Source organism: Cebus imitator, unplaced genomic scaffold (genome assembly GCF_001604975.1).
Source record: "Cebus imitator isolate Cc_AM_T3 unplaced genomic scaffold, Cebus_imitator-1.0 Scaffold467, whole genome shotgun sequence".
NCBI classification, from domain to species: Eukaryota; Metazoa; Chordata; class Mammalia; order Primates; family Cebidae; genus Cebus; species Cebus imitator.
The window spans coordinates 293,829-318,814 of record NW_016107782.1 but is presented as its reverse complement, the minus strand read 5'-3'; the positions used below and the strand labels follow the sequence as shown (position 1 = coordinate 318,814).

Genomic DNA, 24,986 nt, shown 5'->3' with positions numbered 1-24,986 from the left:
ATTCTCTCAGGGGAGGTGCCCTGGTCAAGAGTGTAGTGTCTGCCTGGGTTTGAGCCCTGGCTCTGCCATTTACTAGCTCAGTGATCTTGGGCCTCAGTTTCCTCATCTGTAAAAGGAGAACAGTAATAATATCCCACTTAAAGAGTTACATACAAAGAGTTCAACACCAGTTCTGAACTTGCTATAGTAAATACATACATAGGAAATCCAAAATCAATGTACACTACTATTATTACCACTGTGACTCCTCTAATTAATTACCCAATTAACAAGGGCTAATTAAGAAGCTACTTTGTGCCCACCAATGGGCTGAGAATAAAACACTCCACCAAAATGAACAATGATAATGATAAAATAATGGTTTTCATTATGAGTGCTAATTTTGTGCCACGCATTGTGCTAAAGACATTTAGTGATTTGGATTGTCTTCTTTACTCTTCCAAACCAAAACTCTGGTGGGTCGGTGGGGTGACAGGGGTAGGGAGACAGGAGGGGGTGGGAGATGATACACTTAGCTTCTCTCTTTCACGGAGAGCCTTTGCAGACAGTCCAACTTGCTCCCAGGCATGGCCAAGTCTTTCTCAGAGCTGGGAAGTAATCTCCCTCACCCAGTCACACTCCCCTGGGCCCTGCCTATGACAGTCCAGGGCTAAGCACCCTTAGCCCTCCTTTACTTCTTTTTGAATCTTCTACCAGCCTGCTTTCCTGTCTCTCCTTCCACTCCCATCTAATCAATGTAGAAATGGCCTCTCATTTCACTTCTGAGAAGCCATTTCCTGTCATCTCTTTAAAGTCTACCGCTTTCCCACTGACTGTCTCTAATAAGCAAAAAGCAAACATCTAGCCCTCCTTGTCAGCATAATTAGGAAACTGCCTCCCCTGGACATTCCTGAAGTCCCTATGTTGTTGAGAGCAAGACTCTTCATGTTTTGCCATTTGGGGCATAACTGTTTTGGTGAGCAATGTGCAAATCAGTTTTTAACACCAACATTCTGGTCTAGTCTTTGAGACAGGAAAAAGATGAAAATAAATATGTTTCCACATTTTAGGGTAGAAAACCCAGTCTGTGGTTTCCCTGGCACTGCTTGTTGTACCATTGAGACCTTCAAGCCATGCAGCCCCATAGGTATACTGTTCCTTCTTTGCTAACCTGGTGTTCAAAATAAAAAGACTGGTTTCCTTAGTAGCATTTGATTTTGATTTTACTGAAACTTGTGTGGTTAAAAACATTCTTATACTATTAGTATGTGACCTTTAAGATATTTGTCAGGAAAAAAAAAAATCTTATAAGAGTAGAACCTTGTTTCCCAACTCAGTCTCTTTCACTTCAGAAATGGAGTCCCTTGAAATGATCCCTTCCCAACTACACCCTGAAATGTTTAAACTCCTATTTTTTCCTCTTCCCACTTCAAGAGGAATTTTGGGTCAAATGTCCCTTTACTGAAAATGGTAGATACTGGCCAGCAACAATTTTTCTAGGTTTCATACCTTGCCTGGCTTTCTTTGTGTCATCCAACCTGAGCTCATGGGCTATGGGCACGAAATAGCAGTAGGTATAGTAGCAGTAGCCACAAAACTTATCAATAAAAGAGAACAAACAAGAATGAAATGAGGCAGTTCATTCCTATCTGACATGCACATCAGTTAAGCATCTAATAACTTGATGCTTTTGGAAAGATGCAACATCTCAGTTGTTGAGACCACTGTTTAGAGGTCATATGGACATTTTTTGGGGGTAGTGGTTGTTCAGTAATTCATGGTATATCCTTCTTTGTTGCTGTGTCCTCTGAGTATGTGTTTTCTGATTTACCTCTGGTAACCCTGAGTCAGGAATTAAAGTAGAGAAAGAATTCAGAGAAACAATAAATGATTTTAACTACATTATGACATTCTGTCTTCACTGATGTTATTCCTTAAATTGACTGGTGTCATATTGTCCTGGTATCTTCTAGACATGGTCACACTTGTAGACTAATATGGCTATGAGGTCTGGCCCCTTCAATTACATCCAATTTAACCCAATATATTACCCTAAGGAAACTGACAGTGGGGATTTCCTAACTCCTGAGCCAGAGTTTCCAACATGTCATTTTCCAGTTACTCAGCATTTTCTACTCTAGTGGTAGCCCCTAAACTTACTGACTAAAAACAAAAATAGCTAAGCCTCAATTACCCAGAATTCCTTCCTGATGCCCCTAACCCACCCAAGATCAGTCACTCGTATTGATGATTCTTGTTACCCCAGTGTTTTCAGTGCCTTGTACATAGTACCCTCAATGAGAGAAAAATATTAAATGAAAAATATTTGAAATAGTCTTGTCAAACTCCTTGGAAGATTAATCATATACCATTCATTAGAAACCAGAGAAGGGCAAGACTACAAAGTTATGGCTTCATGTATTCATTGATGTAGAAGGTTCCATAAAATTCAATTAGTCCAACGGTCATAGGGCTGAGTGAGTGATGTTCACCTCCCCCAACCCCAAGTAATTCTGGAAATGTACTATGAGCAACTTTGACTGTCACAATAATTTCAGAGATTCTACTGAAATATTGTAGGTGAAGAAGCCAATGAGGTGAGAACTCCTGCAATGCATGAAACACTTTTGTGCAATTTAGAATTGCCCCATGTCTCATGCAACTTACATACACAATTTATCTTAATTTATACAATGGTCCTAGAAGTACTAGGACCCATCTGGCAAATTATAAGGGAGGTTAGTGGGAGGCTTCATCTTCCCTACCAGCCTGAAAATCTCTATCCCTAGAATTAATCACTTTGGTTCAACACATGCAGACAATATTCCTCCTTCAATTTTTTTGGATTGTTCACATCCGCATGAGGCACATGCAGAGGCCTCTGGAGACCTCACTACAACTAAGGTGATTCTCCACCTAAAGTAGTGAAAAATCATGTTGGACACCAGAAATCTCTTAGTAAGTCTCAATAGTTAATTACTGATGCTATTTTTAAATGGAAAGAAATATTCCAGGTAAAATCAGAAAAACTGAAACTTCATGTAAAGTTCACAATTGTGTTAAGGTAATTTTGAGCCATTGTCTGTGTATCCCTTTTTCAGGCTCCAGGACATTCTTTCCACTTCATACTTCTTTTTAAATCACAAGGTAAAATCTTATGAGGTACAAAGATTCATTTTTTTTCCTTCACCAATTTAAAATTTTCTCCCTTTCTTTACTACCTATATGTGGAAACAAATAGACTATGCCTTAGTGGGCTTGCTCTTCTGTTCAAATGGTAGGATTTTAGCACTAAGTAATAGTAATAGTGAATAAGTAATGAATATTGAATAATGAATAATGAATAAGTAATAGGCTTGAAGGTGAATTATTTTCATAAACCCCTATACATTAGGACAAAAACTGAATTCTATGGCTTACCCAGGACATAGTGTACCTCAGTGTGGTCTTTGAATGGTTTACAAAGGAAAAGCGTTTCCTAGGTTATTGGAAGCAGCATGGTGTCAAGGTAATTAAACAGATTCTGCCCCTGTGGTAAAGTACTAGTGCTGTAAAATCACATTAGGTTGAAAAAGAGGAATAAAAATGGAATATGCTTACCTACACATACCCTAATGATCAAACATTGTAAGTAAACTGAATTGGGCAATTCCTGTGTTAGTGACTGCTAAGATACTCCCATTGAATTGACTGGTCCTGTTCTCACTCCTCCCATGGGGTACACGGCTGGCTATGCTAATTAAAGGGACAAAAAGTTTTCTTTCCCTTCAGTCAGTGTACTACACTTTCCCCTGTTTGAAACGTATTCTGCTGTGACTTCTTTGTTTATTTCATGTCATCTGCTCTTCAAAAATAAAGACAACTCTTACTTCACCAGTCTGAGAGAAAGTAGAACCACCCACACAACCATGAAACACTTTAGCAGATGTGTTTAGCATTTTTTCAAAAAATGTTCTGTGATACACAATATTGGCTCCTTTTCCCTACACCTGAAGGCCTAAATTACAGATCATTAGTTTGCTGGGTCTCTATTAGCTCACCTATGGATGCCAATTTCTTAATCTTTAGAAAACTTTCTAGAGCCTTTTGCAAAGCCTCAGGAAACCTGAGCAGCAAATAGGATTAGCATATTTGTAAAGACCCAGAAGTAATGCATTAAGATACTGAGGTGGCATAAGCCCCAATGAATATGTTGATAATTAGTGCTTCTGAGAGAGCAGCTATATCGCCTTCTTAAATGCTAATGATGTGCAAATAATGCTTGGTGAATCTGAGCATCTGCTAGTGAATGTCCCCAAGCAGGATGCAATGACAGGAGACAGATTTATCAACATTTCTTTTGGATTCTACCAAAAACATATTCCAGCCCATAAAACCTTCTATTGAGCATAATCATATTCCTAGCCATAATTTTGCTATTGTTTGCAGTCTTATTTTTTTTCTATCTATGCTAATTAAAGTCTTGGTGAACCCAAAGCAGTGTGTATAAATTACATGAACTCGTAAAAATTTCAGTGTTCATTTGACATGAATCATTAATATCGCTTTTTTGTATAGCTAAAGAGCAAGTGCATTATTCTTTAATTGCCACTATGGCAACAAATAAGAAGGGTATCAGCCATATTTGTTAAAATGTAATCAGAAAAACAAAACAAAATCATATACTAGTGTTTGGTGAGATAATAACAGATTTTTCCAGCCTGAAATAGAGTTGGTTTCCCAGAATCTTCTGGTGAAAATGGAAGCACATGTCCCTTAGAATAATGCTCTGTCAGTCTAAGTAACACATGGTCACTTTGCTCAAGTAGAAGCTGACTGACCTCCAGATAGGGACTCCATTCTGGCACATATGCTTCTCTCTGCTCCAGCTTTGTGACCCCAGAGCTCCCCAACTTCTCCCCGACCACATCATCTTATTTCTAATTTCCTCTACTACTTTTGGCCAGAGGAGTTCTTGATTAATCTGAAGTTTCGGGTAGAACTTGCTCCTCTAGCTCATGATGCTTTCTCTCAAATTGTTTGTCTATATCATAAGCCTCTTATTTTTTAGCATCCTAGGTTTTTGGAAGTGAAGACCTAGTTTTTCTCCATTTTCCATTGTTACATCAATTCTCCTTGACAACTAGCACAGAATGGCCTATTTCAATGGGAGGGATGGTCCAAGATCAAAGAAATATAGAGGGAAAAAATGAGTTAAAAATTCAAAACAATTCCACTACACATTCTTAAAATAAAACACAAAATCCTTCTGAAGGCATTATTTGAGAATAAGCACTAACAAGAGTTAAATTCATGAAAATAGATCTTGATTATTTAAGTATCAGAGATGTTTAAGAAATAGAAAAATCTACTATATTTCATTATCTCATATAATTCATGAATCTGGCACCCAGAATATTCCAAGCCTCCTCTCAGAAACTGTTAGTGTCATAGCTCACATTTACACAGAACTTCGCCATTCGAAGTCACAAATAATATGTTATTTGATCCTGAGTTAGTCAAAGTCACATAGCTGGTGAGTGACATTGTCAGATCTCCAAAAATACTAGGTATTTCTGAAAAGCAATTGCCCCCTAAAAATCACAACCTCAATCAAATAGAGTGTTTTTATCCCAATGTGATCACTGATTCATTTGGACTTCTTGCAAACCTTTTCACAATTTGTATATGTTTTCCTATCCAAAGCATATCATCAGGCCCCTATATTTGCTTTTCCCAGCTCTCTATGTTTTCAGTCTCAGCCTGCTCAAACCCCTTTACCCCAGGTCCTGAGCAAATACTGATGACATGGGCAGGACTCATAGCAGTCATATCGGTTTACATCCACAGCAGCTTAGCAGGGACCTGATGCAACAGAGAAGATTCTGACACTGTTTTGGCCTCTTGAGCCCCAGGACTTCCTGCCCCTTTCTCTTCCTAAGCTGTTTCAGTGCATTTGATCAGGTATACTGGTCGGTAGCCAGATCCCCACCACCCTTGCACCGGTGCTTTCTCAAAAGGACTAGATGCCATCATGGGGATCCCACTCACCAGTGGCGGTCTCATCTTTTATAGATGGATTCCTCAAAATCACACTCACCACCCCTGCCTCCAAGACTTGGATCATAGTCTAGATGCTCCAACCCTTTCTCCTCAAAACTGCCACAACACAGGCTCTTACTGACTGCCTGGGTGCTCTGCCCTTTCATGACCAAATCCACAAAGCTAGGTCAGTTTTGCAAGCCCTATGCACCTCCGTTCCACTCCCTGATGACCCTAAGGTGTAGGCCTCACAAAATTTACACTGGAGCCTAAGTAACAGTGTACTATGCAAAGAAAACCCAATCAAAACGAACCACAATCGAGGGATTCTGACTTACTGACTTCTTTTGCAACTTGCTTCCTCTCTCAGTTCTTCTAGAAATGGAAAATTCTTCAGATCAAGAAGAACTGAACAGAACTTGCCAGAATGACGAAGCTAATGACAATGATTCATTGATTTATTCAACAAAAATCACTATAATAATAATAGGCATTTACAGAGCATTGTCTGTCTTCCAAGCATTTTATTTAATCTTCACAACAACCTTATCAATGAGGCTTAGGGACTATAAATAACATTCCTAAGGTTTTGCAGCTAAAGAGATCTAAGTCTACCTGAATCCTGAACAAGTATAGCACATGGTCGCTAGTTGCTCGTTAATATAATTTTACACTGGCCTATTACACATCACTGGGGGTGACCATACCCAAGATGTCAATGGTTCTCTGATGCAACTTTACATCACCACAGGGCAGCATGGAAGACAGTTTGCCGTGGTGCACTTTGCCAGCCACCGGTTCGATTCCATTCCAGTCAAATCTTCAAAGGAAGAGAGGAAGTTACTCTGTATTGTAAGAGTGAAGAACTGGAAGTTCCTGGAGGGAAATCCTGGAACTTCAGATCCTCTGAAGACCTGATCTTAATTGGAAATGAACTAGACCTTGCCTGTGGAGAGAGAATTCGACTGGAGAAGGTCCTACTTGTTGGGGCAGGCAACTTCATGCTGTTTGGCAAGCCACTCCTTGAAAAGGATCTTGTTCAAGTAGAAGACACAGTCATTGAAAAGACAGAATCATGGCCAAGAGTCATTATGAGACTTAGGAGATGGAAAAACTTCGAGAAGAAAAAATTCACTGTGACCCCCAAATTGATCTCCGGATAAACAGCTCCATGTTTGTTGTGATCACCAAGTTAACATTTACAAAAGTATAAAAATAAACTTTTGCTTTCCGAGGGAAAAAAAATATCTTGGGTATGGCCACCCTCAAGGATGTGTAAAAGGCTAGTGTAAAATTATGCTCATGAGCAGCTAGCGAGCCCCTGCTGTACTTAACAGCTTTTGTTTGGGATTCAGCTAGACTTAGATCTCTTTAGCTGTAAAACTTTAGGAATGTTATTTATAGTTTCCAAGCCCCATTGATAAGATTGTTGTTAAGATTAAATAAAATGCATATAAAATGGAGCTCAGATAGTGACGGCACTTTCACCTTTGATTCTTCATCAACATCTGCCCAAAAGAAGCCCTGTCATGAGGCAGTCTCATTCTCATTTTAGATAAACAGAAAAGGGTAAGACACTTCTGGCCTCCTGTTTTCTCCCAGAGCACTCAGATGCTGATTACATTACAGACAAACCAAGATTCCTCAATTCTTTCCAATTCTTTCAATCAATTATCCATTTAGTGTAACTGTATGATAATGTCTAACATAAAATTTATCATGAAAAATGTGAAAGCTAATAGACTAAAATGTGTATATACTCTTTTTAGTGTCAAAGATTTTGTACGGGGAAGGCTGGCTTTGTGGGAAATGATTTGATAAACTTATACTGGAGCTGAGCCTCAGGAAATGGATTCTATTCCAGTCAAATCTTCAAAGGAAGAGAGGAAGCTACTTTGTATAATAAGAGTGAAGAATTGAAAGTTCCTGGAAGGAAATCCTGGAAAGGAAAAGAAATCGATACTGTGTACAGGAAACAGAAAAATCCCCACTCTCCATGATGGCGCATCTGAGGCAGAACTTCTGAAAAAAATATTTCTGGAATATAGACAATCATTCTTCCCTGCAAAACCCTCTGACACCTTCAGAAAGTATTCTGAATTACTTAGTATTAATGCTTTTGTGTGAGTGTGTTATTTTGAGGAGTTAAGTTCTATGTCTTGATGAGAATGTATCAAAAACAGACCTCACACATTAACCGAGGAGTCAGAGGTCACAAAGCAGACTGACAAATGGGTTACAGTGAGAACTACGACCACCGGTGTCCACATAGCTTAACTAGCTGAGCTGAAGCTGAACGTGATCTTGGTCAAGGTGACTTAAATAAACCACTAAATAATTTCTCTGCATGCTTCAGAAAAGTATTGAAAATTAATTTATCTGAACAAATAGTTTGCTTAACTGGACAAACAACTTCCTTCTCAGGACAATAGATTGCTCCCCTGAGTAAACAATTATCAAATAACTGCTTATATGTCAAGAATTGCTTCAAGAACCTTGCCTCACATTTCCACTAAACCTAAATCAACATACCACAGATTCCCCAATCTCAGTCTCCTTTTACTGAAAGACTCTTTTCAAAATCACTGAATCCCACAGCCCCCAGCCTTATAAATATCCTCCTGACTGCCTCTTTCTGAGACCTAGTAAGACTTTGTCAAGGTTACTCTCTCTTACTGCAGCAGGCTTAATAAACAGCCTTGATTGATCAACAGGTGCTTTTAGTTTTAGGCAAGTCAACAGGGCCTAGTGCTGAACCTGGCACAGACCACCTACTATGATATTAACAATATAATAATAACAAATAACGGGCCTAGCAGAGCCTATCATAATACCAACTACTCAATAAATGAGGCAGCATAAAACTACTTGCATAACTGTGGCAAGAAACATGGTAATATCAGTAACATATCAGGTGACAAATAGGCCACAAGAGATCCTGAGCTGAACTTGAACTTTCCCATCTCAAATGTGATGTCAACATCTCTTCAAGGAGACCTTGATTTCTTTAGCAGAGAAATCCAAATCTAAGTATAAGAGTATACAGTGAATTATTTTACCTTAATAGGATAGAACAGAGTAATCTCAAATAGATGACCCTTGTACAGAAAGCAGAATAAGTACCTACCTTTTCTTAAAGTGAATTCCATATTGATATTTCCAACGTAACAAAGTTTCTTTTCTCCTTTCTCACAAATGAGTTTATAATCCATTTTTCCTAGTTTTGATGTCCCACAATTACTTATTGTCATTCATTTCAAACAAAATGAAAATCACAGTATTGTCCTTCCTGGAATTGGCTGCCAAGTCAGCTTCCATTCAGACAGTTCATCTTGTCAGCATCAGGCACAATCTTCCTCCAAGGGAACATGAAAGAATGCACAAGTGTAAGTTTTCTAGTGTTCTAACGTCTCAAAAAAAGTCCCATACAATTATTAGACAGGAGCAATGCAAGGAATCAAAAAAATAATAAGTCTCTGGTATTTGATCTAAATGTTTTCACTAGTTTTTCATTTTTATAGTATTAATGCCATGAGTTTTGTCTAAGATTTTTTTTGGGGTGGGCATATGTGCATCCAATTGTTCCAGCAACATTTGTTGAACAATCTACGCTCTCTCCGTTGAATTACCTTTACTCTGTCAAAACTCAGTGGACTATATTTGTGTGCCTTTATTCCTATATCATTTTGTAGTAGCTACTGTACCTTATAGTAGGTTTTCAAGTTACATAGTATAAGTCCTCCAGATTAGTTCTTCTTCAGTATAGGGTTAGCTATTCTATGTTTTTTTCCTTCCCATATAAATATCAAAATCTGTTGGTATCTACAAAATACTTGCTGGGATTTTGTTGAATCTATAGATGAAGCTAATAAGAAACAACATCTTAGTAATATGGAGTCTTCCAATCCATGAACATGGAATATTTCTCCATTTACCTAGATCTTCTTTGATGTTCTTCATCAGTGCATTGTAGTTTACCACATAGAGGTCATGTACATATTTTGTTAGATTTATACATATTCCATATTTTGGGTGCTATTGCAAATGATGTTTTTAACTTCAAATTTTAATTGTTCAGTGCTGGTATAGTGGAAAGCAATTAACTTTAGTGTATTCACCTTGTATCCTGTCACCTTGCAACATTCACTTATTAGTTCCAAGGACGTTTTTGTGAATTCCTTGATATTTCCTGCATAGACAATTATGTCACTATGAACAGTTTAATTTCTTCTTTTCCAAACTGTATACCTACTGTTTTCTTCTATGAATATGTTAGCTTAAACGGAGAAGAATTCAGATTGAAGATGAAATTAGGTTGATAATCACCTGACTTCCAAGTGAGGAGATTATCCCAGATTATCTGGATAAACTAATATGAAAGCAAATGTTCTTATGAATGGGTAATATAGGCACAGAGAGAACCAGAGAGATGGCAGCATGAGAAGGACTCAGCTGACAAGGAGGAAGCAGACTGTGAGCCAAATAATGCAGGCAGCCTCTAGAAGTTAAAAACAACAACAACAACAACAGCAAAGGAAACAGATTCTCAGAGCCTCCAGAAGGAACACGCAGCTTCTCTACACCTTAATTTTAGCCAGAGACTGATTTTGAACTTATGACATCCAGGACTGGAAAATAACAAATCTGTGTTGTTTTAAGCCACTGAGCTTACGGTAATTTGTTACAACAGCAATGGGAAACTCATATACATATCATCTGAAAATATGCTTGTAATTTTTTGTTCTTCCACAGGTAAAGTGGTGTTTTTGTTCCTTTGGCTCTTTCAAGATTTTTTTCTTTGTTTTTCTGCAGTTTGAGTATGATATTCTGTCTTAGTCCATTTAGTGCTGCTATTACACAATACAGTACCTGAGACTGAGTAATCTATAATGAAGAGAAATTTGTCTCCCAGTTCTGGAGGCTGGGAAATCTAAGGCCAAGGGGCTGCACCTGGTGAAGACCTTCTTGCTGTATCACAAGGCAAAAGGCATCACATTGATGAGAGAGAGCGATAGAGCTTCAGAGAGAAAGGTTCAGGGCAGGAGGAGGAGAAGGAGGCTGAACTTATTCTAAAAGGAAACCCACTCTTAGGACAACTAACCAATTCTCAATAATGACATTAATCCATTTGTGAGGGCACAGCCCTCATGACCTAATCACCTCTTAAAAGTCCCACATCTCAACATTATTGTGTTGGGATTAAGTTTACAACAACACATGAACTTCTTACAAACCACAGCATACTCCTAGGGGTAGTTTTATGGAAATTTGTTCTGCTCGGTATTCTTTGAGGATCTATAGTTTTGCTACATATTTTGAAAATGCCAAAAAAAGAAAAAAAGAAAAAAGATATTGCACCTCCCACCCCGTTCTTAGACATTCTTTTTTGTGTGTTTTGTTCTATGCTGTTTGTTTGTTCTTTTTTTTCTCTCTGCATTTTAGTTTGGGAAGTTTCTGTTTACCTATCTTCAAGCTCACTAATTCTCTTCAAGCTCACTGATATGTAGTGTTTACCAATGAGCCCATCGAAGACATTCTTCATTTTTGTCACAACATTTTTTATTTATAGTATTTCCATTTGATTCTTTTCGACTGTTTTCCTAGAACTCCCATCTCCCTACTGACACACCCATCTGTTCCTGCGCGTTGTCTACTTTCTCCCTTAACATATTAATTGTAATTATTTTAAATTTCTCACCTGGTAATTCAAAATCTGTGTCATATCCAGGTCTGGTTTTGATGCTTGCTTTATGACATCAGGCTGTGTTTTCTCTCACCTCTCGGTGTGCCAGAGGCTTCACGTTCTCTAGCATTCTGGCTTTTGTCTCCCATCTTTCCTTTGTGCTTCCCTAACTACTCCTACTTGGAGAGAGTCTGTGCCTTGCAGCTCTTTCACCTGTGATCCTATTAGTACTGGAGCCCTGTGGTATGTGGCAAAGTATGGGGAAAGAGAAGTGTTCTGTAATCTTTAAATCTCAGCATTTTAGTGAGCCTGTGTCTCAGGATTATGATCTTCACTTATGTTTCATCTTGTACAGCTTTAGGGGAAACAGGACAGCTAGAAGGGACTCAAGTTAGAGGAGCATCCTTTCCCCACAGCCCTCTCACAGGAGTCTGGTAAAGTCTTCCCCCCTGGAGAGCAGACCTTTGTTTCTGGACAGACTTCACAATGATTACTCTACCCCTCCTCCTGCTAGAGCCACAGGGTTTTCTTTCTCAGAACTTTACCGTAAGAATCTGGTGGGGTTCCTGTAGGTGCCCCATGAAAACGTGGAGGATCCCTCACAGTTCAGCTCCCAGGTGTTTCTCACTCCCGTGCTAGTCCACACTCAGCCTCCAGCAAGTCAACAAAATTACCATTTAAATGTTTTAACAAGTTAATTACTCCAGTGGATTCAGGTGCAAGTAAGCAGATCTTAGCTGTGAATTTCTGGATTTGCCTATTCTCCAGATTTTATTGTGGCAGTTTGTCCTGGAAATTCCATTCTAGGATGGAACTAAAAAGTATCACTGATTTTGTTTGTCCAGCTTTTCCTCGTTCTAAAGGCTAAAGTAACAACTTCCACGCTGTGGATATGTTGGAGCTAAAATTGGAAGTCTGTCATGATGGGTTTTCTTTAATTATTATTATTTGTTTTTTGTTTTGTTTTGTTTTTGAGACAGAGTCTAGCTCTGTCACCCAGGCTGGAGTGCAGTGGCAGGATCTCGGCTCACTGCAACCTCCTCCTCCTGCGTTCAAGCAATTCTCCTGCCTCAGCCTCCTGAGTAGCTGAGATTACAGACATGCACCATCACATCCAGTTAATTTTTGTATTTTTAGTAGAGACAGGGTTTCTCTATATTAGCCAGGCTAGTCTTGAACTCCTAATCTCAGGTGATTCACCCACCTTGGCCTCCCAAAGTGCTAGGATTATAGGGGTGAGCCACGGCATCCAGCCATGATGGTTTTTTCATTCCAAGCAGCATGGTGTCCAAGGCCTCAGCTGGAAAATTCAAATGCGTGGAGCTACAATCATTTAAAAGCTTGCTCACACACATCTGATGATTTATGCTGATATTGACAGGAAGCCTCACTGGAACTCGTGGCCAGAATATGCACACATAGCTTCCCCCTGCAGCCTGAACATCTCAACATGATGTTGGGTTCTGAGGGCAAAGGTCTTGAGAGGGAGAGAAGCCAGGAAGAGGCTGCACCCTAGACTTCAAAGGATGTGACTTCATTTCCATTTCACTTCACTGGTAAGCAAAGTCACAAGCCCCTGCCCAGTATTTAGGGGAGGAATATATCCTCATCTTTAAGTTGGAGGAGTGTCAGTGACATTACAAGAAGATCATGGAGATGAGGTGAATATATAGGTGTGATTACCTTTAGAAATTTCACCTTGTTGCAAGTTAAATATGGGGAGTTCTGAGTTATCAAGAATTTTAGATCTCACCAGACTATGACTCTGAAATAATCTCCCAGTGACTTTTTCATATTTATATTTTGAGAAAAAATTGCAGGCTGGACGCCTATAATCCTAGGACTTTGGGAGTCTAAGGTGGGTAAATCACATTAGCCCAGGAGTTCAAGACCATCTTGGGCAACACAGTGAAACCCCATCTCTACAAAACATAAAAAAAATTTTAAAATTAGCTGGGTATGGTGGGCATGCCTGTGGTCCAAGCTACTCTGGAGGCTGAGGTGGGAGGATCACTTGAGCCCAGGAAGCAGAGGTTACAGTGAGCCATGATTGTACCACTGCACACTAGCCTGGGTGACAGAGTCAGACTCTTTCTTAAAAGAAAGAAATGGCAAACTTACAGAAGAGTTGGAAAAGCTTTATATTTCCTGAATCATCTCAGGGTAAATGGCTATCCTGATGCCCCTTCACTTCTGAATACTTGAATGTGCATTACCTACCCACAAAGACATGTCTTGCTTAACCAGGATACAAACCTCAAAATCAGGAAGTTTAAATTGATGTTACTACTGTCTCTTTATCAGACCTCATTCAAGTTCACCAGTTATTCTAAAAATGCTTTCTACTGCACAAGGATCCAGTTTAAACTTGTACTGCATTTAGCCATCATGTCTCTCTAATTCATTTCAGAACATAACGGTTCTTCAGTCCTTAGTCTGTCCTTAATTATATGACCTTGATACTTTGAAGACTACAGACAAGAGATTTTGTAGAATGCTCCTCAGTTTGCATTTGTATGTTTTCTCATGACTGGAATAAGTTATGCATCTTTCACAGAGATATCACAAAAGGTATGCTGTGTTCATTTCCTTGCATCCTATTAGGTAGGACACCATTTTCATTTATCTCATTACTAAGAATGTTCACTTTTATTCCTTAATTAAGATGATGTGTGCTAAGCTTCTCTACTATAAAATTACTCCTTTACAATTTGTAATTAATAAATATTTTGTAGGGAGATATTTTGCAATGATGTGAGTATAACATTCCTCACCAAATTTTCAGTGTATTCATTTATATCAATATATACTCATGGTTTCCTATTCAAAAGGTCATAATACATTTCTGTCCCTATTTTGATGCTCACATTTTCCCATATTTGGCCAGTGGGAGTCCCTTCGAGCTGGTTTCTGTGCCTTTTAACATGTCTCCATCATCTTCCGAATACTTCTTTTTTTCTAGCACACCATGTATTTTCACTGCCTCCACTCTGGGATCAGCCAATTCTCCAAAGAGTTCTGGTTCCTTCCAGTGGAGAATGGTATTTAGAGGTCAAGATATGCGTGATCTGTGTTCTCATTGTTATTGGGATGTTACTACTCCCAGGCCCCCTCAGTGGACAGAGATAGGGTGAACTAATATTTCTAGCTCTTATTTATTTCTATATCTACCTCTGTATATTGAAGGGCATAAGTTAATACAATACAGCCAATTCTAATTTGATGTCATAGGATTTATTCTAATTTTCTCCCTTTCTGTACTGTAGCTTCCTTCAATAGTGAGGAAAATGGTTACCATTATCATTAATATAATTACTTAATCAATTTCCCATCTGCCCTAATGTGTCTTCCCCTGTGCAGATGCCACTGTTACTTCACTCTAACACCTGTTCTGGGCCATCCCAGTAAACGGATGTTCTCCTTACCTTGTCCGGACTCTGACACCCCACTCCAGGCCATTCTTTCACTTGGGGACCTCCTTGCTATTCTGAGGTTCAGAGGACCCATGCCAGGCTTCCCTCCTATGATAGACTGCCCTCCTACAATGGACCCCCAAAGATGTACACATCCTAATTCTCTGAATCTGGGACTGTTGCTTTATATGGCAAAAGAAATTTCTCAGATGTGGTTAAGTTAAAATTCTTGGAGACATTCTCCTGAATTATTCAAGTGATCTTAGTGAAATCATGAGGGTCCTTATAAGAGGAAAGCAGGAGTATCACAGTCAGAGAGAATGAGAGAGCCTGAAAGATCCTGTTCTGCTGGCTTTTGAAAAGGAAGAGGCCACTAACAGGAATGACAGCAACCTCCAGCAGTTAGAAGAGTCAAGGAAACAAATTGTCTCCTAGAGTCTCCAGAAGGAACAAGCCCTGTCTTGATTTTAGCCAGCTGAACCTGATTTTGGATTTATGCCCACCACGATGATAAGATAATAAATATGTGGGGTTTTTTCAGCAACTAAGCTTGTTGTCACTTATTACCAAAGCAACAGAAAACTAATATGCTCACCCACCTCTTCAAGGACCTTCTCATTCTGCTCAGGTTCACCTTCCACACCAGGTTGTCTCCCTTCACACTGTGCTCAGAATTTGACTGCCCATAGTGGGCAATTACATATGTCTACCTTGCTCAGATGCACTAATTTGATTTATAATAATCTTGTTCAAATGGGATGAGAGGAAGAGAAGAATGAAGAGAACAGGATGAGAAAGAACAGGAAATTCCATTGACATTTCATGCTCAAGTTTTAATCACCAAAATTTTCCCCACCATTAAGGATATGCCAGCAATTTCTGAAAGTCACTAAGGGTGGGATTCTATACAATAAGAACTCTCCCACTGCAAGCCCAGGCTGCTGCTGCAGCTGCCCACAAGATTAAAGAGATACCTGCCCCTGCTAGCACTGGGAGAGGAATCACTGCTACCCCCAAGCTCTCTTAGTCTAAATCATGGTCCTTCCCTCCTACAAGCTTCATCACACTTCTGAAACGATGTGTGCTCATAACAGAAGAAACATACAAGGTAGAGAATAGTTGACAACCACTGCATAGGCCAGTCTCGGCTCGAGTTCTCTTAAAGGATTTTCTCCCTGTCTCATTCCCTGCTATCATCACAGCACCTAATACAGTCTATATCTCTCCAGTCTCACAGCCTGGGCCAAACTGAGACCAACCTCAGGGAGAGGAGATGTTTCACCCAGCCCTAGACTAAAATTCATCTCCTGGGGCTTCATTACATGCTATGATTAATCACTGCTCAAGATGATTGACGGTGGGAATTTCCAATCCCTTCCCCAGAAGTATGGTCTGGAACTATGGTTCAGAGTAGCCCTCCATCTGTTTATACATCAAAGTCTGCATCAATCAATCTTAATACTGACAAGAGTGGAGACACCAGCAGCAGATCATTTTAGCTGTAGTTGTGCCAAAATTAACCCAATTTACTTTCAATCTTGCTTCATCAAAGATTCAAAAGTTTTAGAATCAGGTCTCACCCACTGTCACTTAGTTACCCCATAATAAAAATAATGACTGCTGATTATGGTCAGTGACTCAAATGATCCTTCTTCATGAAGTATTTCACATAATCCTACTATTGCTGTTGGAGGGTTATATGAAACTGTTGATAAGGAATCCCCAGATACCTAACCTTCTCTATCCTTGACATTCACAATCTTGCCACCACTATGTTCCAAAGCCGCTAGAATTAATCTCACTATATCCATTATCTTGTTTAAGTCAGTGATCATAAGAAGTCTCAGACTCCCAGCACATCCCTATGCACATTCCCTTTTATGACTGCCTCTCTTACCTTGCCTCACTGGGTCTTCTGGAATTTATAGCCCAGGACTAACCAAATCCATCATATCCTCAACTTCCTTCCACTCAAAAGATAAACTGGCCCTCCCCTAAGGACATTGCTTCCCCTGAATTCCTCTCAAATGTGGGTGGCTTTCTCTCCCATCTTCTGAGCCCAGCACACTGGTCTGCTGGTTCTTCTACCACTCGAGGAAAATCTCCACTTCAGAGCCTTTGCAAGGATATACGCCTTGCCAGGAATTCAAATAACTACTTTCTTTACTTCTTACAAGTGCTTCCTCAAATGACATCTCCTCAATGAGGCCACATATTATTACTCTTTTAAACCTCTAGCCCTCCCACCCCACCACACATAGGATTCCTAATTCCCCTGTCCTACTCTCCTTTTAACTTTTTTCCATGACACCAATCACCTTAGAGAATGCCTTGCATTAGACTTACATATTGTGTATTTTGTTCATTGTTTATCTGTCCCTTCCTTAATTTCAAAGTCCCCAGGGGCAGGGATCCTTGGATGTTTTGCTGAGTAAGGTATCTCAAGGACCTAGAACAGCACCAGGCATATAGTAGGTACTCCAAGAAACACTTCTTGAATGAAAGAATCAATTCTTACCACAATATTATGAGGAAGACACAATTATTTTTCTTTTACAGACAATAAAACTGAAGCTTAGACAATATACATAACGTATTAAAGGTCACAGCACTTGTAATGGCATAACTTGGATTCTAATCCAAGCCTTCTCCCTAGAGCTTAACGCCCACTACTCCACACCCTGTGGTGCTTGCCAACATTGGATGGGGGAGAGGAAGATTCTGAGATTAGGAGGGAATAGGAAGGTGGAGAGGGGGCTAGAAATAAATCTCTGTGTGCCAAACTAAGCAGTTTAAACTACATTCCATAGCAGAACCTCTGAATTAAATAGTGACATAATTAAATCTGTATCTTAGAAAGATAACTCAAAGAGCTGCCAACTGGAAAAGTGAAAGCCAACAAAATGCTTGTGGAAAGAAACACCACATTTAATGGAACCGAATGCAACTCTAAAATTTCCAAAACTAAGATGACTCCTCTCCCTACTAATAGTTCTTTCCCTCCAGTTCTCACTTAGAAAAAATCTGACACAGCATAAATAGTTATGAACTTAACACTTTATTCATATATATTAGATATTGATAATCTTAACAAATAAGTTACTTTCCATTTGGGTACAGTCACAGTTGTCAACAATATTTGGAAGCACCAGGCATGAAATCTCCTGAGATGCTATGTTTTCATCAGGGTCACCTGACACATTCAAGTTCTGTCTGACATGCTATTAAAGCAGTGGCTCAGAATGCAGGCATATTTTCAAACAGGCAGTAACTGGATGGTATCATTTCACATATAAGTGTTCATTTTATCATCAAGTAAAACAAACACACAACCCACAGGATCTTGCTTAGGTTGGCTGCCTAGTTGGCCCCTGAGATAAAGCCCTGTAATCACATAGCCTTGCCTAATTAGTCAGAAAACAAAGGATTAAGTGAAACAGTCACAGGATACAGGAATTATAAATAATACATATATTAATAGATATTCATTTTCATTACACTAAAGTTGCTATTATAAATACTTTGATTGATGAGTCTAAAAATATATTCCCCATATAAATAATGTTAAATATTAATAAATAGATTTAGATTTAAAATTCAAATATTGCAGGCAGGACAACCATTATTGGGATGCTCTTCGACCTCGAAACGGCATCTGACTCCTTTTTCGCTTCCCTGTTTTAGGTGCTGGTGACAGTTCAGCCATCACTTGGATGAGTTCATGTATTGCTTTGCGCTGGACATTGAAGTCAGTTACCTATTGGGAAAGAAAAGATAAAAATTAATTTCAGGCATATAAGCCATCATGATATTCTGTGAATGGCATGATGATCAGTGAAAATAGAAGTATTCCTTTAAAAAAAAATGGAAGGGGGTCTGACTAGAACCGTATTACCTTAATATACAATATTTACTTCTTCAGCAGTTAAGGCTAAAAAGTACAATTACATTGCTAGTTGTGCTATAATGTCTAAGAGTACATCACATATCCTTAAATCTTCTTCTCTAGAATTCTTGAAATTATGTAGTGAAAAGAGCCCGGGTGTGGAGTGAATATGAAAAGGTGGGTTTGAATCTCATGTATGCAATAATTCTGACCTTCAGCCAGCCACTTAACCTCTCTGAACTTCTATTTTCCTATCTAAAGGAGGAGGAGATGGTTTCCATGACCTCTCTATTATCAATCTACCAATTATATCACTTCATACTTTAGTATCTCCTGTATGTATCAAAAGACTAACTATAGGTCAATGATTCTCACTGTTGTGCCTAGCAGATTAATCTAGAAACCTAAGAAAAATCTCAGAGACCCAAGAGCATGAAGTGGAAGGACTGTGCTTTCACTAAGATCCCCAGGTGATTCTGATATCCACCTAAGTCTGAGAACCACCGATCTAGGTTGGGTACCCTAGAAAACACCAATTCCAAAACAAGTGAAAACTGTAATTTTTAATTTCTCCCCAATTAGGTCTGTCTCTCAATTTCCATAATGGGTTTTAAAATAAACACCAATCATATGTATATGGCTTACTGATATATAAATTTTAAAATTAGGAATTGCAACAACTTTTCCAGTACCCTGCCTTCTATGCTGGCAAATTAAACTGCTTGAATTTCCTCACTCTAACCAATAGGGCCATTAAAATGTGGAGCATTTACTTTTCTCTTGGCTCTGCCATTACATTTTTTCTGTTCTTGGGAACACTATGGCTACCTCACCACATTTCTGAGGGTGGCTGGGGGATTACAGGCTACAAGACTAATTATCAAAGGGCATAACATGCCTAAAATAGCTTAGCAAGTGAGCAAAAGAGGACAATAGTTAATAGAGCTCACTCAAATTGCCCATCAGGAAGCAGGAGGTCTGGAGCTTCCAGAAGGAAGGAACCAACAGATTTTTTTTTACTTTTTTAATGCCCAGTTCCTGCAGAGTAGAAAAAGTTTTCTACGAGCTGTGTGTTTGCAAGTGACAAATTTTACTTTCCAATGTGCAAATCATCACCAAGAAACTAAGAGATTTATCCAGGACTGAAAAGTAAGCCAGGGGCACCACTCGGTTAGGGACAAGGGCTGAGTGTCTAGTTTATAGCCAAAGGCTGCCAGTTGCCACATCTCCTTTCGGTTTCTGGGAGCTTACATGAGAGGAGTGAGAGGCAGACTAAGCGATAGTGAAAGCTGAGCACAAATCCTAAGAGCACAAATTCTAGCTTGAAGACCTCGGTCCCCCTCATTTGAGCCCATTTATATCTAAGCCAACCCCAAAGGAATCTAGAGGCCTTTGTCCTCCAGATAAAATTTTGAAAAACGTGATTTGTCTTTATGCTTCAAAGCTATCTGTTTACAGAAGCTATAATTTAAAGATACAAGACAAGTTCATGAAGGAAGAGTTAGAAGTCTAAGGATTTCTCCAGCTAAGATATTCTGAAATTTGATAGAGTTGATAGAACAATCTTTTCATAAGGTATAAATTCTACCTACTTTTCCCTAAAAAACGAACAAACAGCAACCATTCTTGCTTCTAATTAGGCTGTACAATCCAAAAGGTTGGCTAGAGACTTGCATGGGATGGCCCTGGTACCTACTCAAAGGCTATAGCTTTATTCTAGCTCATTCTCATTTTCTATGCCTGGCATTGTAGAGTTTTGGAGCAAAGAAGATCATTAAACGCATGTAGTGAACCTAACAGTTTCCTTTTAAGATGAAGAAACTGAGCCCCAGCCAGCTACGTGATTCATCACAGTTTCTTGGTGGCTGAGTTGGGAGAACATACAACTTCTCAGCTCCTCCCACCGCTCTTTCCATTAAGACAGACAGCCTCCCATTCAAAGCAAGAGAATTTCCATCATATAAGCAAGGGACAATAAGAGAATTGCTCAGTACTCCTCTCTCCTTCTCTTCTTCTTCACCTACTTCCTCTTCACTGGAATTTCAATTCACCTGTCTTTATGCAATAGTTACAATGCCAGCATTTTTCTACATTACACACTTCAGTAATTCCCATACTGACTTTGCAAAGTCACCCAAACACGAATGGAATTAGTAAGAAAGAGTTTCAGCCATGGGTTGAGCTCATAGCTTTAGCAACTGTTAAGTAGCTATTGTCTACTTTCTGGAGAATACATGCCTTGCAAGAGCCTCCACCGTGAAACCAAAGAAAGAATTTAAAAGCCTCACCGAATAATTAGTCAGCCTTTCAAAGTCATCCTGTTTCCTTTTGTTGCTATTGAAAAACTTGACATTCATGTCTTCCTTGATGGTCTCCATACTCTTTTGGATGCTCTGGTTGTCTTTAAAGTTTTTAAAAAGCTTGAAGTAAAAGGAGATAATCTGGCTCTGCATTATTTTTCGGTCACCCTCCTTGGAAGGAAAGAACACAAAGAGAGGATTATGTGAATTTATCCATCAGAAAACAAGCAACAGGAAAATTAGTCAAATGGGAATGTTCAGCTTACCTCTCTCCAAGTCTTCAAAATGTTTAAGAAAAGAGTTCCATTATCCGCTACATCTGACTCACCTGCATTCTGAAAAAAAAAAAAGAAAAAACTGGTTTATAATTAGCCCATAAACTACCTTAAAATATATTTCAAGTTTCATTGAACTCAGTTGTGACAATATTCCTTTTCAAATCTTCTGCTTAGTTCTAACAATAAGTATTCACAAAAGGTTTATGTGAGATACAGCCAAAGGCTGTTATGCTCTTTTAGCTTTTGTATTTCCCAAAGTAACCATTAAATTGCAATGTCACAAATGAGCCCAACAAGGCTGATGATACTCCAAGGGTCCCAAAAACTATAGTAAACTAAAGAAAGTATTTTCAACCTAAGCTAAAAAATACGAAAACAAAAACAGCAAAGCCACCCCACTATAAAATACTGCCCCCCAATGGTGCAGGTTTCTATAACATCTACTGTGCCTTCCTGTGGGGTATTATTATGTCAGCTATAAAAGATAGTTCCAAATGTGTGCTTGTGTGTATGTGTGTATATAAGATTTGATTTTATGTTATAAGAATAAAATCAATTGTGAATACCTGACCATTATTATGACAGCAACAATTATAATAGCTAAGTTTTAAACAAATAATAAAATATTTAAAATGTAAAAACTGTTTTCATTAACCATAAATAAAATTTTAAAAGAAACTCATAAAACTCACTTAAAATTTTTAAACATTCCTTAGCCAGAATTATAATTTCTACAAAATTCCAGTGAGCAACTAAATTCAGGAATAACTCACAAGTAATATAGACAGAGCAGCAAAATGTTGAAATCACTTTTTAGAGAAAATCACCTATCAGTGATCTTTTTTTAAGCCAAAGCTTTAAGGACCTCACCCTCTTTTACTTTAATTTTAAACGTTACCTATTACCCTTTTTAATGCTAATCTTGACCTTAGAGTCTGAGAAGTCAGAAACAAATAGCCAATCATTTTTTCGATATGTGTACTCCTTGACTTATCACAACTGAATGAGTTCTCACCACAAAATTATTAACATGATTGCGTTTCATACCCATATTATGCCTGTCTTTTGGAAGATTAATAAATCTGTTTTAAGTATCTATACAAATTGAGCAGAAGGTTAAAGCAATATCTAGACTATTTAATCAAGAAACTCATTCAATCAATAACTAACAAAATAACACCAAATCTTCTCAGAATGACTGTGTACGAGAGAACACAGCCTATCAGAGATGCTACAACAAGTCAATGTTCAGTCATTTTCAACCACAAGTAAGTACTATTAAAAAGTCATACTTACAAAATATTTCTTCAGGTTTTCTGCTTCTTTTACGTATGGGTCCTGGCAGTAACAGCCAAGAGAACCCAAAACGATGCAGAGCTGAAAAGCCAAGATATAACTTGTATATTTCATTGTTTCGGAGAGAGCTAAGCCAAAGAAGTTAAAATCAGTAGTTCTTGTATCAAGTTGATCAGGTCCAAAGGTCTTGGCTGATCTTTCTCTACTAATAGCTGATCTTCAGATGATCAGAAAAATGTACTGTACCTCCTTCGGCTGCTGGTATTTATACCTAATTGAAGTCTCCTCAGGATTACGTATTTTCACACGTTTTTTAAGATGAGATGGTGACAGATAGGCAGGGATGCTAGTTTGTATTAATAACTAAGGTTTTGTGGCATTTTGGTGTTGTAGTTAGAGTTTCCTTTCGACTCCTTGGGTCCTTTGACGATGAGACAGACCCATTATGCCCACCTGTGCCACTCTAGTGGGATTCTTTGAAGGCACTTTTACTTCACACCGTTCAAGGACTGGAAATTTTTTCACACCTCCCCCCCTTTGCCCTCGTAAAATGTTGACTCCTCATTCACAAAGCACATTGATCATTTGCTTGTGGTTGGGAACAAGTGAAAAAGGAAATTCTAGGGCCTCTCAAACCTTTGCAAAGGGGGAGCCTTTTAAAATTTTTCCTGCAAATGACCAGAAAGCAAGGAAAGAATGGGGCTAAAAGACCAATTTGGTGAGAAAGACCTTCATCAGAGTTGGTTAGTAAAATATCTACCACACATTTCAAATTGCTCTAGATCAGCACTGCCCAATAGAAATATAATACAAGCCACACAGGTATATTTAAATGATCTAGTAGCCTCATTAATAAAAGGTTTTTTAAAAGGTAAATATAATTTTAAAATACATTTATTTAAACCAATATATCCCAAATATTACTTCAGTATGCATCAATATGCTACATTATTAATAAGGTATTTGACATTCTTTTTGTCATATTAAATTCTCAAAATACAATGTACATTTTATACCTACAGTGTATCTTAATTTGGACTAGTCGTATTTCAAATGCCTAATGGCCACATATTGCTAGTTGCTACTATATTGAACAATATAGCTCTAAACAATTTATTGTTCCAAATAGTAATGACAGAGAATCTTTTAATCTTTTTATTTCTTTGTCTTTGAAATACAAAAAAATAGGATTATTCCTCCTCCTTTGTAATTTATTTATGAAATACAACACTTTGGGATGGCACAAAAAGTCCTCCACTCTTTGGTTCCAACCCACTTCCCATTTCTACCTGCGCTGTGTACATAAAAGTATTGCAGTTATGGGTGCAGACTTGATTCCTCGCTCCCTCACTATCTAGCTATATGATTGTGAGTTACTTCTTAATTCTACTATGATTCAGTCTCCATATCTGTAAGAATGGTTTGATAATAGTGTCTTCAACCATGCTTCAGTTAAAAATTTATTCAGGTAGTCTTCATAAGGTGCTAAGAATTTTTCCTGGCATATAGTAATCACTCAGTAAAAGTTTATTATTATTCTGGAACACTGGATGACTAGTCATTTCTTTAAAAAAAAAAAAAAAAAAAAAACCCTGGATCTTTGCCCATGCTGTTTCTTTGGTCTTGCATTCTTTTTCCTCTCATTTGGGTCCCTGAGAGTAGTAGCCATCCATCCAAGCCCAGCTTAAAAATTCCTATCTCCCTGAGTTCTCCTAAAATTATCCTCCTTAAAATTAATCTTATGTCTTCTATACAAGTCCTGGTTTGTACTTTTCTAAGAGTTCTGATTCCTCAATCTTGTATTTAAGATAGTTATTTGTGTGTTTTCTCCCACGTTAGACTGAGTTTCTGAAAATCAAAAATTGTTTCATTGCTTTTATGATGTCTTTCTCTTCCCTAAAATAATTTAGCATGGAGATTTTCTCATAAACAGCGCTAAATAAATGTAAATTCAAATGCTTGCCTTTTGAGTAATTTGCCCTCAAGTTCTAGTCCCAATGTTATCAGGCCTAATCTGTAAGAAATTCTCTTTTAATTAAGTAATATTTATAATTAATGTTAGAAGAATGATGTCATATCTCTTTAGCCAACACTTCCTGACTGGGACAATTTCATGTATTATTTTATGTG

The 24,986-nt window shown here is 38.4% G+C and overlaps 1 protein-coding gene across 1 annotated transcript; it reads right to left on the bottom strand.

Annotated features, from left to right (window-relative positions):
- Window positions 1-18,135: 18,135 nt before the first annotated feature.
- IFNG (interferon gamma) lies at window positions 18,136-23,098 on the bottom strand. The gene is made up of 4 exons (XM_017512269.2): window positions 22,857-23,098; window positions 21,549-21,617; window positions 21,271-21,453; window positions 18,136-18,853 (listed from the first exon to the last, which is right to left on the bottom strand). Exons 1-4 carry the CDS (start codon window positions 22,968-22,970, stop codon window positions 18,719-18,721), a joined length of 501 nt encoding a protein of 166 aa, XP_017367758.1. The 5' UTR covers window positions 22,971-23,098; the 3' UTR covers window positions 18,136-18,718.
- Between the last annotated feature and the right edge of the window lie 1,888 nt (window positions 23,099-24,986).